This window comes from Dama dama, chromosome 22, assembly GCF_033118175.1.
Source record: "Dama dama isolate Ldn47 chromosome 22, ASM3311817v1, whole genome shotgun sequence".
Classification (NCBI taxonomy): Eukaryota; Metazoa; Chordata; class Mammalia; order Artiodactyla; family Cervidae; genus Dama; species Dama dama.
Genome location: NC_083702.1, coordinates 32,839,351 through 32,855,559, shown reverse-complemented (window position 1 = coordinate 32,855,559; position 16,209 = coordinate 32,839,351). Strand labels below are relative to the sequence as shown.

The 16,209-nt window shown below is 36.5% G+C and overlaps 1 protein-coding gene across 5 annotated transcripts in view; it reads left to right on the top strand.

Moving 5' to 3' along the window:
• Positions 1–16,209, top strand: part of SOX5 (SRY-box transcription factor 5) — a 1,090,517-nt gene that overhangs the window by 960,917 nt on the left and 113,391 nt on the right. For all 5 annotated transcript variants that reach the window (XM_061125136.1, XM_061125135.1, XM_061125134.1 and 2 more), the window contains one exon: positions 10,122–10,207. In XM_061125136.1, coding sequence (XP_060981119.1) covers positions 10,122–10,207 — 86 coding nt within the window. The remainder of the gene's footprint in view (positions 1–10,121; positions 10,208–16,209) is intronic.

The window sequence follows — 16,209 nt, the reverse complement described above, 5'->3', positions numbered from 1 at the left end:
GAAAACCTAGGAGTTAAAAGAATGAAGTTTGTAACTGATCAACCATGAAGGATTAAAGGAAGGGAAAGATCAAGGATGCTTCATATGTGCAGCATAGGTAGCTGGGTGTCACCAAAATTAATAGAAATACCGAGAGTAGAAGTAAGTCCTGCAAGAAGGGTGATTAATTAAATTAACTGTGAAGATTGAACTTCCTATGGGACAGATGGTGGGGGTCGAAGGAGTTGTCCAAAACAGTATGAGAAGTATAGGCTAGAGTCACTGATTTAAAATAGTTTGTATAAGGTCCTTGGACCAAGAGATTGGATAAGATCATTCAGATAAGGGAAATCAAATGAGTAAAGGCAAACACCAAGGATTAGACCCCAAGGAATATCAGTATTTAAGGAAGGAGTGAAGGGAGGTAGAACAGCCTATTTCAGTCGGCGTGAACAGGGTATGAGGAGAACCAGAAAAGCACATTATAAGAAAAGTCAGAGTGTGGTGTAGTTTGAGAAGGAGGGAGTCATTAACAGTATCAGCTGTTACACAGCAGTGTTCATTCAAATTTGGCAAATCAAAGGTCATTATTTCCAAGAAAGTTTATGGATTGAGAATTAAATTGTAGTAGAAGGATTTAAGATTATCACTGAAGACTGGTTTCCAGCAAGTTAGAAGAGAAGAAAACAGTAAATAAATGACTCCTTACTAAGGGCTTTTGGAGTCTAGATAATTGGTTGTTTTTTAGGATAGGAGGTAATTGTGCATATGCTTAGGGACATGGTATGAATAGATTCTTACCTTGGCATTTGAGGTGCTTCACAGACTCTAAACAACCTTCTGAATATTTCTTGATACTGTATGTCATAGGTTCAACTGCAGGCTAGTTCATAAAGACATTTTATTCATTCATTTCTCTGATCCTTACTTTTAGGCTCAACCATTTATTCATTCAGCAAATATTTATCGAATATCTACTGTACACTAAGCTCTGCAGTTTTAGACTGCTCTCATCTTCTCTAGTTATTTTTCATTCAAAGCCTAACTCAAGACCAGCCCCTCCTCTGATTCTTCCTTCAGTGATTTCAGCTCAAATAAATCGCTCTTTTCTTTGGTAGTTGCTGCCTTTCTTATTCATATAATTTTAATCTTGTGGCTTTGATTCACTTCACTTTCCATATTAATGACTTATTTTGTAACTGAAAGGGTCATGAAGGCAAGGAGAACTGGATCTTTTATTACTTTGTAACCTATATGCAATATCTGACACATGCTAACTGAATGAACATTAAATAAATATATCTATCTTGAAAATTTAAATATATATTTGTATTATGCTCTATAAATGTGACACTTTTCTTACCACGATAGTTAAGTATAGTACTTACTATCTGTGAGAGCCTGAACATTTATTTTTAATTTGTAGAATGAGAACAATAATCTACCTTACTGAATTGTTCCAAAGATTAAATGAGATTTTATACACAGATCATTAAACATATGCATTCATAAATGAATGGATTTATATGTATATATAGGTAAAATATTTTAACAGTGCCAGAAGTCAACAAATATTAGTTGCCCACATTTCAAATCAGTGGGAGCATAATGAATAATTCATAATTGATGTTGGAACAACTGATGTTGAAACACTCTGAGTAAAAAAAAAGGATTTTTTCCCCTAAACCACATCTGACAATAAAGTATAAGCCCAAGTACAATATTTTTCTCCCCCCTCCCCATATCTCTTTTCTCCCATCAAACTGGCCATCAAATGTGTCTCCCCCATCCTATGTGTCCCTTCCTCTCTTTCTCTTATGATTAGTTTAGGCCATTATCATTTCCAACTTGATTTACCGCAGTAGTTTTTAACATGTCTATTTGTCTCCAGCCTCTCCCTCTTCCAATCGATTCTATCCCTTGGCACAAAATTGATCTATCTAAAACACAAATCAGACTGTGTCACTTTCCTGCTTAAAACCTTTCAGCAACTTAAGGTTGCCTTCAAAGTAAAACATAAGACTCTGAAAGATGTGTTCTACCCGCTTCTTTAGATGCAGAGCTTAACATTCCCGTTCTGCATCAGACGCACTGAGACTATTAAAACACCCTGGAAGTATAGGGGCTACACGGATAATGGCCATTGTTAGCACTGTGCTATGGATGGCATGGGGCTCCTTCCAAGCAGAAGGAACCCACAAGTTCATCTGTTGGCCCAGGAAATGAAAGAAAGCAACTTCCTTTGAAAATTCCATCTCTAGTGTCCTTTTAGATTGAGGGCAAGAGGTGAAGGGGGAGACAGAGGATGAGATGGTTTCATGGCATCTCTGACTCAATGGACGTTATTGTTGTTCAGTTGCTCAGTCATGTCCAACTCTTTGCGACCCCATGGACTGCATGCAACACACCAGGCTTCCCTGTCCTTCACCATCTCCTGGAGTTTGCTCAAACTCACGTCCATTGAGTCGGTGATGCCTTCCAACTATCTCATCTTCTGTCATCCTCATCTCTTCTTGCCTTCAATCTTTCCCAGCATCAGGGTCTTTTCTAATGAGTCAGCTCTTTGCATCAGGTGCAATGGACATGAGTTTGAGCAGTGTCAGGGAGAAAGTGAAGGAGAGGGAAGTCTGGTGTCCTGCAGTTCATGGGGTCACAAAGAGTCGGATACAACTTAGCGACTGAACAACAAGAAGTGTCCTTTTAAACTTCATCTTATCTTACACTCCTACAGAACTCCCTCCACTGGGAAGTTAGAGTGGTAGGAGTGGGGGCTTTTAAGTATTAATATGAGAAGGTGATTAATAAGAGCAATCCTGGTTGCACTAAATGGTGGAGGCTTATTATGTGACTTTTCAGAAGACATGGAAAGTAGGCGGTAAAAGGATCCTGAAAGACAATTTGTGGTGAAGTGCCATTTTTGTGAAATAGTTTAACAAATAACCTTCCTCAATGCTCTTTCCAGGTTAATCTACCCTACCTTCTTCTCTTCTGGAAGTTTCCAGAGTACCTTTTGCACTGTTCTACTTTTCTCATTGTATCCCTGGATTGGTTTACATGTTCATTTCAGTAACTGTTTTAGGAACTCTTCTAGGGCAGGGATTTTGTGTGTGTGTGTGTGTGTGTGTGTTTGTGTGTCTGTCTGTGTTTTCATTTGTGTATATGTTTTAATTTTTTTAGTGCCACAGACTTTCCAGATCATTTGTATTAGTTCAGTGGATGAAAGGGTTTGTGAAGGTGACCCTGAGCAAAAACATGCTTGCTTTGACAATCTTGTGTCGTTATTCAGTCACCAAGTAGTATTCAACTTTTTTGTGATTCCATGGACTGTAGCCTGCCAGGCTCCTCTGTCCATGGGATTACCCAGACAAGGATACTGAAGTGGGTTGCTATTTCCCTCTCCGAGGGATCTTCCCAATCCAGGGATCAAACCTGAGTCTCCTTCATTGGCAGGTGGATTCTTTACCACTGAGCCACCAGGGAAGCCCTTTGACAGTCTTCCTCAACCTAAATAACTTCATTGTTTTTCTTACTCTGTATATAGAAAAAAAAAGTCTCTTCAGTAGTATCACTGGAAATAGTTATTACCTAAATATTCATTACTTTTTACTACTAACGTATGTAACATGATTTCTGAGGGGTTATTGGGTTATTTACTATTAGATATATCACTTACATCAATAGATACTCTAAGCTAGATTGTATTTTGGAAACTATTGATTAACATGCCTCGAAGTATTTTTCAACTTTTGAAAAATTTTAGTTTTGAGCTAGAATTTTCCATACTTGGCTTAAAAGAAGACACAAATTAAGTTTGGAAAGGCTTAAGGAAAAACTATTCAAATGGTTAAAAACCTAGGAAAGAGTAGAAGAAATTACTTTAGGTGAAAGTCAATTCAAATAACTTACACATGGTTAAACTTTAAAAGTCAGAATTTTCCATTATCCAGTTTTTTACTAAGTAAGTATCTCATGAGGTATTTACAAAACAAGCCAGCTGTGACATTTTTAATGCAGTTTATAAAGAGATGGCATAAATAGATAACAGTATTTACTTCCGTAAAAGATCTTTTTCCCCCAGCAGTTTCTGAATTCCTCTGTCCCCATTAAGAACTACTCTTGACCTTGTGGTGAAGTTTTATAGATTATGTGTCCACTTCAGAACACTGACACGTGCATATAATACATTTTGAATTTCCTTAATTGAGTTAAATTGTGATACTGACCTTTTTCACATTTATGGTGTTTATATTTACTTCGTAATTGGGGCAGATTTCAATCAAACTAGTTCTTGATGTTTTCAGTCTGAAACATTGATAATAAAGTACATATGCTTCAAGTTATATATGTTAGTATGTTGAATGGAGATAGGTGCATTAATATGGTGGCTTAGACACAAACCTTTTGAAATTAGTTGACATCCTATTTTTGATCTTATGTTTATCTTGAAACTGTGTGATTACAGGTTTATAAGGACAACAGTATTCTTTAATTCTTGTTGCCAGGTTTTTTTATTTTTCCAATTCACTTTAACATCAACTACATTGATATGAAGTTGCTTATGGCAAACATATTGTACTAGTTTGCTAAGGCTGCCATAGTAAAATAAAGCAAATTGGTTGGTTTATACAACAGAAGTTTATTTTCTGACAGTTCTAAAAGCTCAAAATGCAAGATCGAGTTATCAACAGTATGGGTTTCATTCTGAGGCCTCTTTTCCATTTGTAGATGGTTGTCTTCTCCCTCTGTCCTCACATAGTTGTCCTTCCTTCTGTGTTGCTCCTAATCTCTTTCTATAAGGACACCAATTATATTGAATTAGAGCCTACTCATATGACCTTGTTTTATCCTAATTACGTCTTAAAGGACATATCTCCAAATACAGTTACATTCTGAGATACTGGAGGTTAGGACTTTAACATATAAAGTTTGAGGGGACACAATTCAGCTCATAACACACACATACATTTTTAGCTTGCATGTGTATATGTATGTTTACACATTAATACATGTACAATATAGCATAGGAATAACATTATAGTTATGTATATATATATGCATATTCAAAAGAAAGCCATATTCATTTTATTACTATATATTCATGGATGTAGGAAATGAAAAATAATATTATAATATGCGTGTTCAATTTTAAATGTTATGGAATAGTGTAGATTTTAACTAATGAGCTTAAATTGGCATGCAATACTCAAGTTATTATTAAGAATTATATGCTAATAGTTGGAAAGTGCTCTAAACACCTATGTGGGTATTTGCAATCATCCCAATTTTATGAGTAAATCTGTATTCCTAGGTTAGAATTTGGCGTCATCTTTAAGATCTTCTGTTGCTTAACCCCTTTAATTAAACTTGTTAAAACTTCATTTCATATCCATTGCCTTTTTGTAGCCAAGTATATTCCAGTCCAGATTATGAAAAGTTTCCCAGATCCCTGCTTTCTCTCTCTTTTCCTTTTATTCTGTAAGCTGTGAGTTACACTGGTTTCCTCTCCATTCCTTCAGCATATCACACCCATGCTGTGATACATTTCACCCTTCCTAAAACATCTCCCCCCACACCTGCAAATCTTCAAGGCCACACTCACTCTTATTTTCACCTTTTATTCTTTAAATATTGAAACCTGGAAGTAGTTCTCCCTTAAGTCCTATAGCACTGATGGTCAACTCAAATAAGTTATTTTCTGAGAGAGACTTATAGTAAATAGATAGAGACAAATACTGTTTGTTTTGTTGTTTTTGTCTCCCATTAAAACCAGCAGAGTTCTAATCATGTGGTAGATGATGTAAGTGTTTATTAATTGATTTTCAACGAGTAAATTATATAAAATGAATTATCAGTCTGAAGAGCACCATAGCCTTTAAACTTTTGCTGTCATTGCTTTTAACATTATAATCATTAAATAATGAATATAAGTGAATGGTACAATTTTAAGTATTTAAATAGTTCTAATAGTCATAATATTTGCTGTTTGCTAGTTTATTTAAGTGCAGATTCAAATATCTAAACTTCCTTTATAAAATCAGATATAGTATCTTCTGGATTAAGTATTTAAAATTCCAAATGATAAGCCTTGTCAGGTAACATCAGTTGTCCTCTTTCCTGTATCACCATTTTCTTTTCTATGTACGATTTTCTTATTAGTATATAAGTGTGCTATCATTTTTACAAATGGATACCTTTTTAGTAAAATTTTGTTTATCACACGTCCTCTAGTACCTATTGCAAAGTACGTCACTGAAATTGTCTTGTTTTAGCACTTCTGCAGTGCATACAAATAGTCTGGAAATCTTGTTAAAATTTAAATTCTAATTCAGAAGGTTTATGCTTGCTACTTTAATAAATTCTCCCAAAGCTTAGTAGCTTAAAATAAACAATTGTTTGAACACAGCCATGTTCCAGCTGAGTCTTTCACATCTTTGCAAATCAAGGTGTTGGCCTGGGCTGCAGTCATCTCTAGGCTTGACTTGGGGAGAAACCCACTTTCAGGCTCCCTCCCTTGGTTGTTGGCAGGCCACCTCCTTTGCTTGCTGTTGGCTGGAAGACATCAGTCCTTTGCAATGTGGTCCTCTCTATAGGACAGCTCCCAATATAGCTGCTTGCAGACAAAACGGGTGGTGGGGGAGCAAGCAAGACAGTGCCAGAGTTTTTTGGTAACCTAGTGTCAAAAGTAGTATCACATCACTTCTGTGTATTCTGTTCATTAGAAGGTAGTTACTAGGCCCAGTCCATAGGGGAGGGAATTTTCACAAGGACATAAATACCAGGAAGTAAGAGTCACTGGGCTTCCATCTTAGAGGCTGCCTGCCGCCTTAGATTTGGGGTACAGCCTGAAATTCTGCTGGGCTTCCCCGGTGGCTCAGTGGTGAAGAATCCGCTGTCTGTGCAGGAGTCACAGGAGACTCAGGTTCAATCTCTGGGTTGGAAAGATCTCCTAGAGGAGGGTGTGGTGACCCACTCCAGTATTCTTGCCTGGAGAATCCCACGGAAGACAAGCCTGGTACTCTACAGACTATAAGGTTGCAAAGAGCCAGACATGACTGAGCGACACAGCATGCACACACACACTGAAATTCTGCTAACAAACTCCTCGGTGATGCCAGTGCTGCCTTCTGAGAACTTCATTTTGAAAAGCAAGGATCTACACTGATTATATTCAATTCCTATCTTCTATTCATTCTCTACTGATCACACTCACTCCAGTTAGGCTTTCTTAACCCTTGCTCCATTGAAATGGCCCTTGTAGAGGTCTCCAATGACTTCTATATCACCAAGTCCAACATTTGAAAAAATTGATTATTCTTCCTGAAAATATTTCTTTACTTGGCTTCCGGAACACCAAATTTACATTCCTCCTCTGTTTTTCTGCTAGTTATCTTTCCTAGCTATCTTTCCATCTATCTTCCTAACTATAAAGGTTAGGATATCCCATAATCCAATCTTTGGAGCTCTTTTTTTTTAATCTACAGTTAACACTTGACTGGTTATAGCTTAAATTCCAGATATATGCTGACCACTCTCAAATTTCTGTCTCCTATGTGGATTACTCCTCTAAAATCCAAACATGTTTATCAAGTTCCTCAATGAACACCTCTACTTGGAGACTGAAAGTTATTTCAGGCTTGAAATGTCCAAAACAGAACTCTCTATTCTTTCCCCTTCATTTTCCTCCCAGATAGGCCCAACCTGGCAGTTTTGTTTATCATCTGTGTTTGCAAATCCAACAAATAGTTCCACTTCCTAATCAACTGTCCAGTGAAAAACCTGGGAGGAATCTTTGAGTCTTTTCTAACTCATATATAAACAATCATCAAGTCTTGTCAGTTTTGCTTCTTAAATACCGCTTGACCTTCTCCATCATTCTTTATTCCAACATCACCACCCTAATCTGAACCATCATCATATATTATACAGAGTGTTGCATCTTTTTATTATTGATGACAGCTTCAAACCTCTAGCCCTAGGGGTTTTCCTCAACCCATCTTTTTTCCATGATCAAGGTTTCTTTTTCCCACGTTCAAGGTTTCTTTTTCCCAGCAGGACAAAATTTAGATTCTTTATATTGTATATAAAGTCATACACAATCTGGCCTCTGATTCCCTTTCCAGGCCCATTTATCTCTACTTCCCTGCCTGTACTCTATACTTAAGCAGTTCAAGAACTGAGCTATGATATAACACTCCCTTTTGATCCTGAGTCTTAATGAAAATTATTTTCCTTCCTGAAATGCTTCCCTTCTTTGCCTGGCTTGCCTTCACTTAATTCAGGTTTCAGCTTAAACATGACTTCATCCTAGAGGATGTCTTTGACCTTTTAGACTGGGTTTGAGGTACCCATAGTACAGTCCATAGCATTGTATACTTCTTAACGTTTACTTTATTTTATACTAGTCATTGAATTATCCTTTGTCTTTTTCTCCCATTAAGCTGTAAAACCAGATCAGCAGAAATAGATTCAGGTATTTTGAAGCTCTAAACATGTAATTTTGGGGACTGTATCTAAAAATAAAAAGTATGGAAATTACATATATGTGTGTGTGTGTGTGTGTGTGTGTGTGTGTGTGTGTGTGTGTGATCTACATTATGGGCTTCCCTGGTGGCTCAGTGGTAAAGAATCAGCCCACAAAACAGAAGATGCAGGTTCAGTCCGTGGGTAGGGAAGATCCCCCCGGAGGAGGGCACAGCAGTCCTTTCTAGAATTCTTACCTGGAGAATCCCATGGACAGAGGAGCCTGGAGGGCTGCAGTCCATGGGCTCACAAAGAGTCAGACACGACTGAAGTGACTGAGGACACACACATGATCTACATTTTATATATATTTATATATGTATGTAAGTATATATAAAGTAAAGAAAAATATTTATTTATAAAAAGGATCACAACAAAGTAAAAAATTAAGGAAGCTGACAGATATAAAAACATATGACCCTGTGAACACACTGCTAGGAGCCCTTTCCAGAACCCAAAGCTTAAGCTTCATTAAATTTCCAGTAAATACACCTCTTGACATGAATCTTCTTGAAAGCTCCATTTCTAGTGTCAACAGCAGTGTTTAACACAAATCAGGTACTCAATAAATATTTTTGAATGAATTATTAACTGAGTTATTTGCAGTTATATTTCTATACATTTGACATTCAACAAGTTTTTCACAAATTATAGTTCTACAAAAAGCTTTATATATTAGAAAATTGTTCTTACAGTTATTATTTTCCATTTTTGCTACAGTTGCATTTCAAATGACTAATAATGTACATATCTGTTGGTATATCACCAGGCTCTGTGCAGATATCCATTGTACCTCTTTACTAAGTGGAAAAAAATTTTTTTTGCATCAAAAAGTATTCTATAATATATGTATATATGTATAGATGTTTGTGTATGTCTGTATTTTTATAGATCATCTATATTAAAACTTTAATTTTTAATTGCTTAAATTTTTTAGTGTTTTAGGTATTCCCACAAACAGAAAGCCTTTGGGGAAAACCACCTATATTCTTTTTCTTTTACAGTATATTTTTTAAACATTTGTCTCTGGAAATAAAGATAACTAGTATTTTACATAACTTTTAAAAATGCATCGGATTTTTTCTTTATAATGAGTTTGTCCATGGAACATTATTTAAGAGGTTATTTGAATCAAGACAGTAACATAGCATTCAAAAGATAAGCTACTTGGCCTAAATATTGAGAGTTTAGTTTGTTAAAGTAAAATGAAGTTTAGTTAAATTCTTTCTATAATAACATTTTAAATTTGCTGAGGACTTGGTGTGCTCATATCAAGATTATCAGGTGTGATGTGTGTGTGTGTGTGTGTGTGTGTGTGTGTGTGTGTGTGTGTTAGAAAGTGCAGCCCTCTGATCAATGCGCACTTTTTCCTCCCATTTTCCTAAATACATCATGAAAAAAGGATGAGGTTTCCGCCTTAATTGCTTGTGCCTTTTATTCACATTCCTCTCTCAGCCAGAATTGTGAAAAGAGTGTTAGTAAAAAGCTGCACAATAGAGCTTTTCATTAGGCCTAGGCAAGGCACACAAAAGAAGGCTTTTGGAAGGAGTGAATGCATGAGTTTAATTTGCAGGTGGAGAGTAGATAAAAGGTGCTGACGCCTCTATTATTCTCTTACGTAGGTGACCCTTACCCCGTACAGCTGATCCCAACTACCATGGCAGCTGCTGCCGCGGCAACACCAGGCTTAGGCCCACTCCAACTGCAGGTAAGTCAGGAAACAATACACCGGAGACAAAGGTTAAGTAAATATCGAAAACAGCTATTATCCTGTTAACGCAGAATATAACTGACTAGTGATATTTGCCTCACACTTTTTTGTTTTTGAATTTATGTGTACTGATTCTCAACCCAAAGTTGGTTTTTTTGATTTTTAGTCCTGTTTTCTGTACTAAAGATAACTTGTAATTTTTTTATTGCCTGGTATGATTTAACAAAATGAGCTGTGGTTTTACTTTGATTACTGTCTGTCATAATTTCATCACGGAACGGTCTTCATCAAGATAAAAAGAAGGAAAAAGCTACAAAAGATATTCAGATATTTATGGATCAAGACAGCTTAACAAAATTACATTTAAAATTGTTCAAGATGCTCAGTATTTTTGAAGCACTCTGTAGATCTCTTTATTTTCCTGCTAATGCCAGCTCAGTTGGATAAGCAAGAATAAGTAGACCAAATAAGTAGATGCCTAAATGAACACAACTTTATCCCAACATCCACTTTTTTTGGCCCAGCAGAAGCTGTATTCCCATATATCCTTGAATGTCAGTGATAACTCTATCAGATGCCCAAGTGATTTTAGAAATTTTGTCTCTGGAGTTGGAAAGACTATGAATTAAATTATATTAAAGGTATCTTTCATTAACTGTTTAAATCTTTCAGTCAGCATCCTACCACCCTTGTTTCTGTTGTTTGGGACTTTATAGTTACACAGTTAATGGGAATAACAAATCATCTAATGATAGGATTAATCTCCCCTTGTGAGAAGTGTTATATTTTCCTTTGCCTGAAAGACACAGTATGCTGGTAAAGTCAAGCATGAAGCACTCATGCTTTACAAAATTAAGTTGTATTCATGAAAGTGCATTGTCATGATAGATGACCTTAGCCTATAAGGAAAATACAGTTTAAATTGTAGCATCAAAAGACAGATGCATCTGGTCGGCAGAGGGAATTGTCAGAAGACGTGGTGGGTTTCTGAGAAACTGGTTGAGTCTCACAGGAGGGAAACACAGGAGGAGCTGAGACATACTGTGTTCTACAGAGGTTAATAACAGTCATTCCTATTCTACCTTTTCTCCAAAAAAAACTACGGTGTGAGTTTCTGTTTCTTTGAGCTGGAAATAACTTTAGGAAGTGTTGGAACCATGGGGACAATAAAAGTAACAACATTTGTTATCCTTTGAAATCTGAAAAATAACTACAATACAGAGAAGTGGCTATAATAGGTAAAACTAAAAAGAGTAGTGGGATTAAAGGAAGAGGGAAGAATATCCAGCAATAGATTTGAATGTGGAAAATAGGAGTTTTAGAGATCTAGGCTGTCAGTTTTCAAAACAAATTAGACATTCTCATTTCCTTTCACCATTGGATCAGTGATGAGAGGGAACACAGGCAAGCTGGAGGCATTGCCTATGTTTCATTGTTATATGCCAGTAGAAACCAGCTTTGCTAGGTAGCAATCCGAACTTATATTTCTAAAAAGAATAGTATTAGAATATTTTTACACAAATTAAGTTTTATTTCTGCCCTTTTGATATGATATCAGATTCCCTTAAAATGTAAGAATACGAAAACTCTGTTTATCACAAAACAAGAAAAGACACCAAACATATTTGCTTTTGCTTCACCTGTGGTAAAGAATCTGCCTGCCAGTGCAGGAGATGCAAGAGATGCAGGTTCGATCCCTAGGTTAAGAAGATCCCCTGGAGGAGGGAATGACAACCCACTCTAGTATTCTTGCCTGGAGAATCCCATGGACAGAGAAGCCTGGTGGTCTACAGTCTGTGGAGTCACAAAGAGTCAGACACGACTGAGCACAGAACAGGGCAGGGCAACTATAATTTGATCTATAAATGGGATAAAGATATTTTATGTAAGGTGGCTTTGTGCACATTAAAATATATGAATTTTAGTTAGGAACTCAGATTGGGCTTCCCAGGTGGCACTAGTGGCTAAGAATCCACCTGTCAACGCAGGAGACGGAAGAGACTCGGTTAGATCCCTGTGTTGGGAAAATCACCAAGAGGAGGAAAAGGCAACCCACTCCAGTATTCTTGCCTGGAAAATTCCATGGGCAGAGGAGCCTGGCGGGCTATAGACCATGGGGTCGCAAAGAGTTGGACATGGTTGAGTGGCTGAGCACACATAAAGCAACACTGTGGAACAATAAGAAAATTAGTAATCTTACCTTTTCATGATAAGCCGTTAACTTCTATTAAAACACACACACACACACGTGCACTTTTTGCTTGTGATTAAAAAGAAGTACTCAAATCCAAATACGTGTTTCAAGCACATGTCATAGCAGAGAGTCTGGCTTTTCTTTGAAGTGGACTTACTCTCACTTTTGCTCAACTGCCTGCAACAGCCTACTTTTCTACTCCTATTCCTAACACTATATTCACAGATCCATAACCTTGACTTCAGCATTCCCCAGAGCTGCAAAGGAGACCTGCATACTCTTCCTTCCCTTGCATTAAAACAGCATGCAAATTCTTTTCTTCTCCACAGACCTTCCCAGACAGGGCAGGGAAAAGCTCCCTACAGTGTCTAGGCAGAATTCTTCTCTTCAGCCAAACCCAGTGTTCCCTCCAGTCTTGTGAACCTACTTCTGTGAAGCTTCATCTCAATGGAGCATAATATATGAGCCAGTTTTAATTTTCTCCAAACTCTGCTTTTAATTATACTGATAAATCTCCATTTTTCCATCGCTTAATAGTACCTGGAGTAGACTTCATCACTTTTGAGTCCCTTTCAGTAACTAAGATTTTCTTTCTTTTATGGAAATTCAGTCCCATGTTCTTATGCTAGGTTCTCTGGTAAGGCTTTCATACAAAGATTAACTCATTTAATTCTTATTGCAACACTTTGTATTATGTCGTAATAACTCCATTTGACAAGAAAACTGGGTCACAGAGTCCAATATCTATGGTTTTAAAACAATTTTATATGTTTTTCCAAATACAGGAGATTTTATTTTAAAGTTTAGAGATGTTGCCCTTCTTTAGACATTTGCTTATAACTCAGTAACTTGGTAATAAAGTTATGAAAATAAGGCTGATTAATTGGTACTCATACAAACCCTATATATGCATTGCAATACTGAAGTAAATAGGATTCATGACAGCTGTCTACTTCAGACTCTGAATTTTCTATTTCATAACTCTTTACACAGATATGTGTTGATTCAAGCTTCTCTTTTTGAACATCTAGATCTACGAAAGAACCCTGTAAATACATTTCTATTCACAGTTGACACTGTTTACCTACCATTCATTTTCCTTTGAAATTATCTTTTGCGCATAATTGTGCACACTTGGAAAATAATAAGTAAAACCAATAGCCAAGACCTTTATTAAAGAAGAAATAATGTCAAGTACAATAGTTTTAAAAGACAAGCAAAATGACATGTTTTAAATTAGACCACTATTTATTACTTAACTATCACTTCATGTTCCTGGATAAAATAAGAAAATATTTTTCATGCAGTAAGAAATACTTTGGGATTCCGTGGTGGCTCAGATGGTAAACAATCTGCCTGCAATGCAAGAGACCCAGGTTTGATCCCTGGTTTGGGAAGATATCCTGGAGAAGGAAATGGCAACCCACTCCAGTATTCTTGCCTGGAGAATCCCATGGATAGAAGAGCCTGGTGGGCTATAGTCCATGAGGTCGCAGAGTCAGATGCTAGTGTCCAACTAACACTTTCACTTTCATGAAATACTTTACGTTAAAAAATCACCTTACTATATATACTTTTTAGGAACAGTTAAAATAGTCTCTGTGCATGCTTGGTCATTCAGTCATGTCCAACTCTTTGTGACCCTATGGACTGTAGTCCACCAGACTCCTTTGTCCATGATGATTCTCCAGGCAAGAATACTGGAGTGGGTTACCATTTCCTTCTCCAGGATATCTTCCCAACCCAAGAATCAAATCCACATCTCCTGTGCATCTTCTGCATTGCAGGCAAATTCTTTATCACTGAGCCACTGAGGAAGCCCCTAAAATAGTCTAAGTCTTGTCAAATATTGACTTTATAGAGAAATATGAGTAAGAAAAATGACAATCTGAGTTGTGTATAAAACATACAAATTAACATGTTGTGCTCAGGCACCATTTTATTTATTTCTATTATAACAAAATATCTGTCTTTGTCTCCTCTGAGCCTTTTCCTAAGCTTTTAAGCCTTTCCTGAGTTTCAGATCCATATAGCCAACTATTTGTTGGCAACTAAAAAGAAACGTAGATATTTACACGCACAATAAACCGACTACAAAATGGACCTGACCACTTATCTTCCTTGCCCCCGACCTGCTGATTCTTTGATTTTAGCAAATGGCTCCATTCCATCTGTTTCCCTGGAAAGCATGAACACCATCTTTAACTTTTCTTCCTTCTTCCTCTGGACCTATACATTCATTATCTTTCTATTCATTCCACCTACTAAATATATCAATAATCTGTTTTGGGTTTTTTTTGCATATTAACTGTCTGTGAATCTTGCTACCTTCATAGCTTGCATAATTAACCCCAGTAGCCCCTGAACTGGCCTTTCAGTCCTCATCTTGCCCTCTTCAACACACACTCTCCTGTATACTTTTGTCAGAATGATCTTTATGATTCTGATCATGGCCTTCTCCTACTTAAATACCTTAAATTACATGGTGTTTTCAGGTTCTCTCTCCCTTCTGGATCTTTACATGTGGTATTTTCTCTTTTCGGAACCCTATCACCCACCTTTTTTTTACCAAGCCAACTCCTACTTATCCCTGAGATTGCAAAGGAAAACCTCACTTTTTCAGGGAAGTCTTCATTGTCTTCAGGTCTGGATTAATGTAGCTCTCATGTATGCCTAGAGTACACTGTATTTTCCCTCTCATGGCACTTGTGGAATATGTTCTAAATCCTACTTTTTGGCTTCTACCAGATGGCGTAATCTATGAAGTTATTGACTCGCCCATCATTTGCACTTAACCACGTACTTGAAGTATTTAAGGGACTTAATAAGTATTTATGAAACTATAAGGATGAAGAATTAATCTTTTTTTTTTTTGAAGAATTAATCTTAACATTACACTTAAAATAAATTATGTATCTTCATTAACTCACTACCCTTCTTTATAATAGTGGATTTAAGCTGAATTTTAATGATTAATTTCCCATATAAATTGATATTCATCTTTGTAGAAACTCTAAATGCCTAGTACCATGTTTGGCACTACAGTGTTTAAAAATTGCATTTATAATAGTTCTGCTCTACACTGCCTTATTCATTGTGCTCCAGCTAACTAGATCCTTTGCTGTCCCTTGTCTTGCCAAGGTATGCTGTCACTTTAGAGTTTTACATTACCTGTCCCCCTGCCTGGAAGGCTAATTCACTTCATTCAAGAATTTTCTCTAATGTCCCCTCTCCTAGTCTTGGTCTAAGTAACCTCTTGAAATCATAAAATAACCCTCCCAGAGATACCACACTTCTATTTCCCGTATTCTACTGTTTGTTTTTTTTTTTTTCTAAAGCACTAGTCATATTCAAACATACTATATAACTTGCATAGTATGTTCCTTTTTTATTATCTGCCTGTTTCAAATAATGGAGGGAATGTATTTTGTTGTTGTTGAACAGTAATGTATCTCAAGTGCTTGGGAAAATGCCTAGCAAGTAGGTGGTGTTCAGTGCATAGTAATCAAATGAAGAAACTATCATGAACTAATGGTCATCATCATTTTTAATAAGATAACAAAGCAGTATATGTTTAATTTCTGGAATAAATTATATTAATTTAGATACCATGGAACAGTATGTTTTTTCAACCCTTATTAAAAGATTCTTAGTATATGAGAAAGCCATAGCTCTATCTCTTCTGTTCCTTCCTCCTTTTATCTTACTTATAAACATGGGCTGCTGAATAAAGAATGTGTTTTAGCATTTATTATAGTTTATATGATTCATTTAAGTCATAATTTGTGAGAAAAACAAACATTTC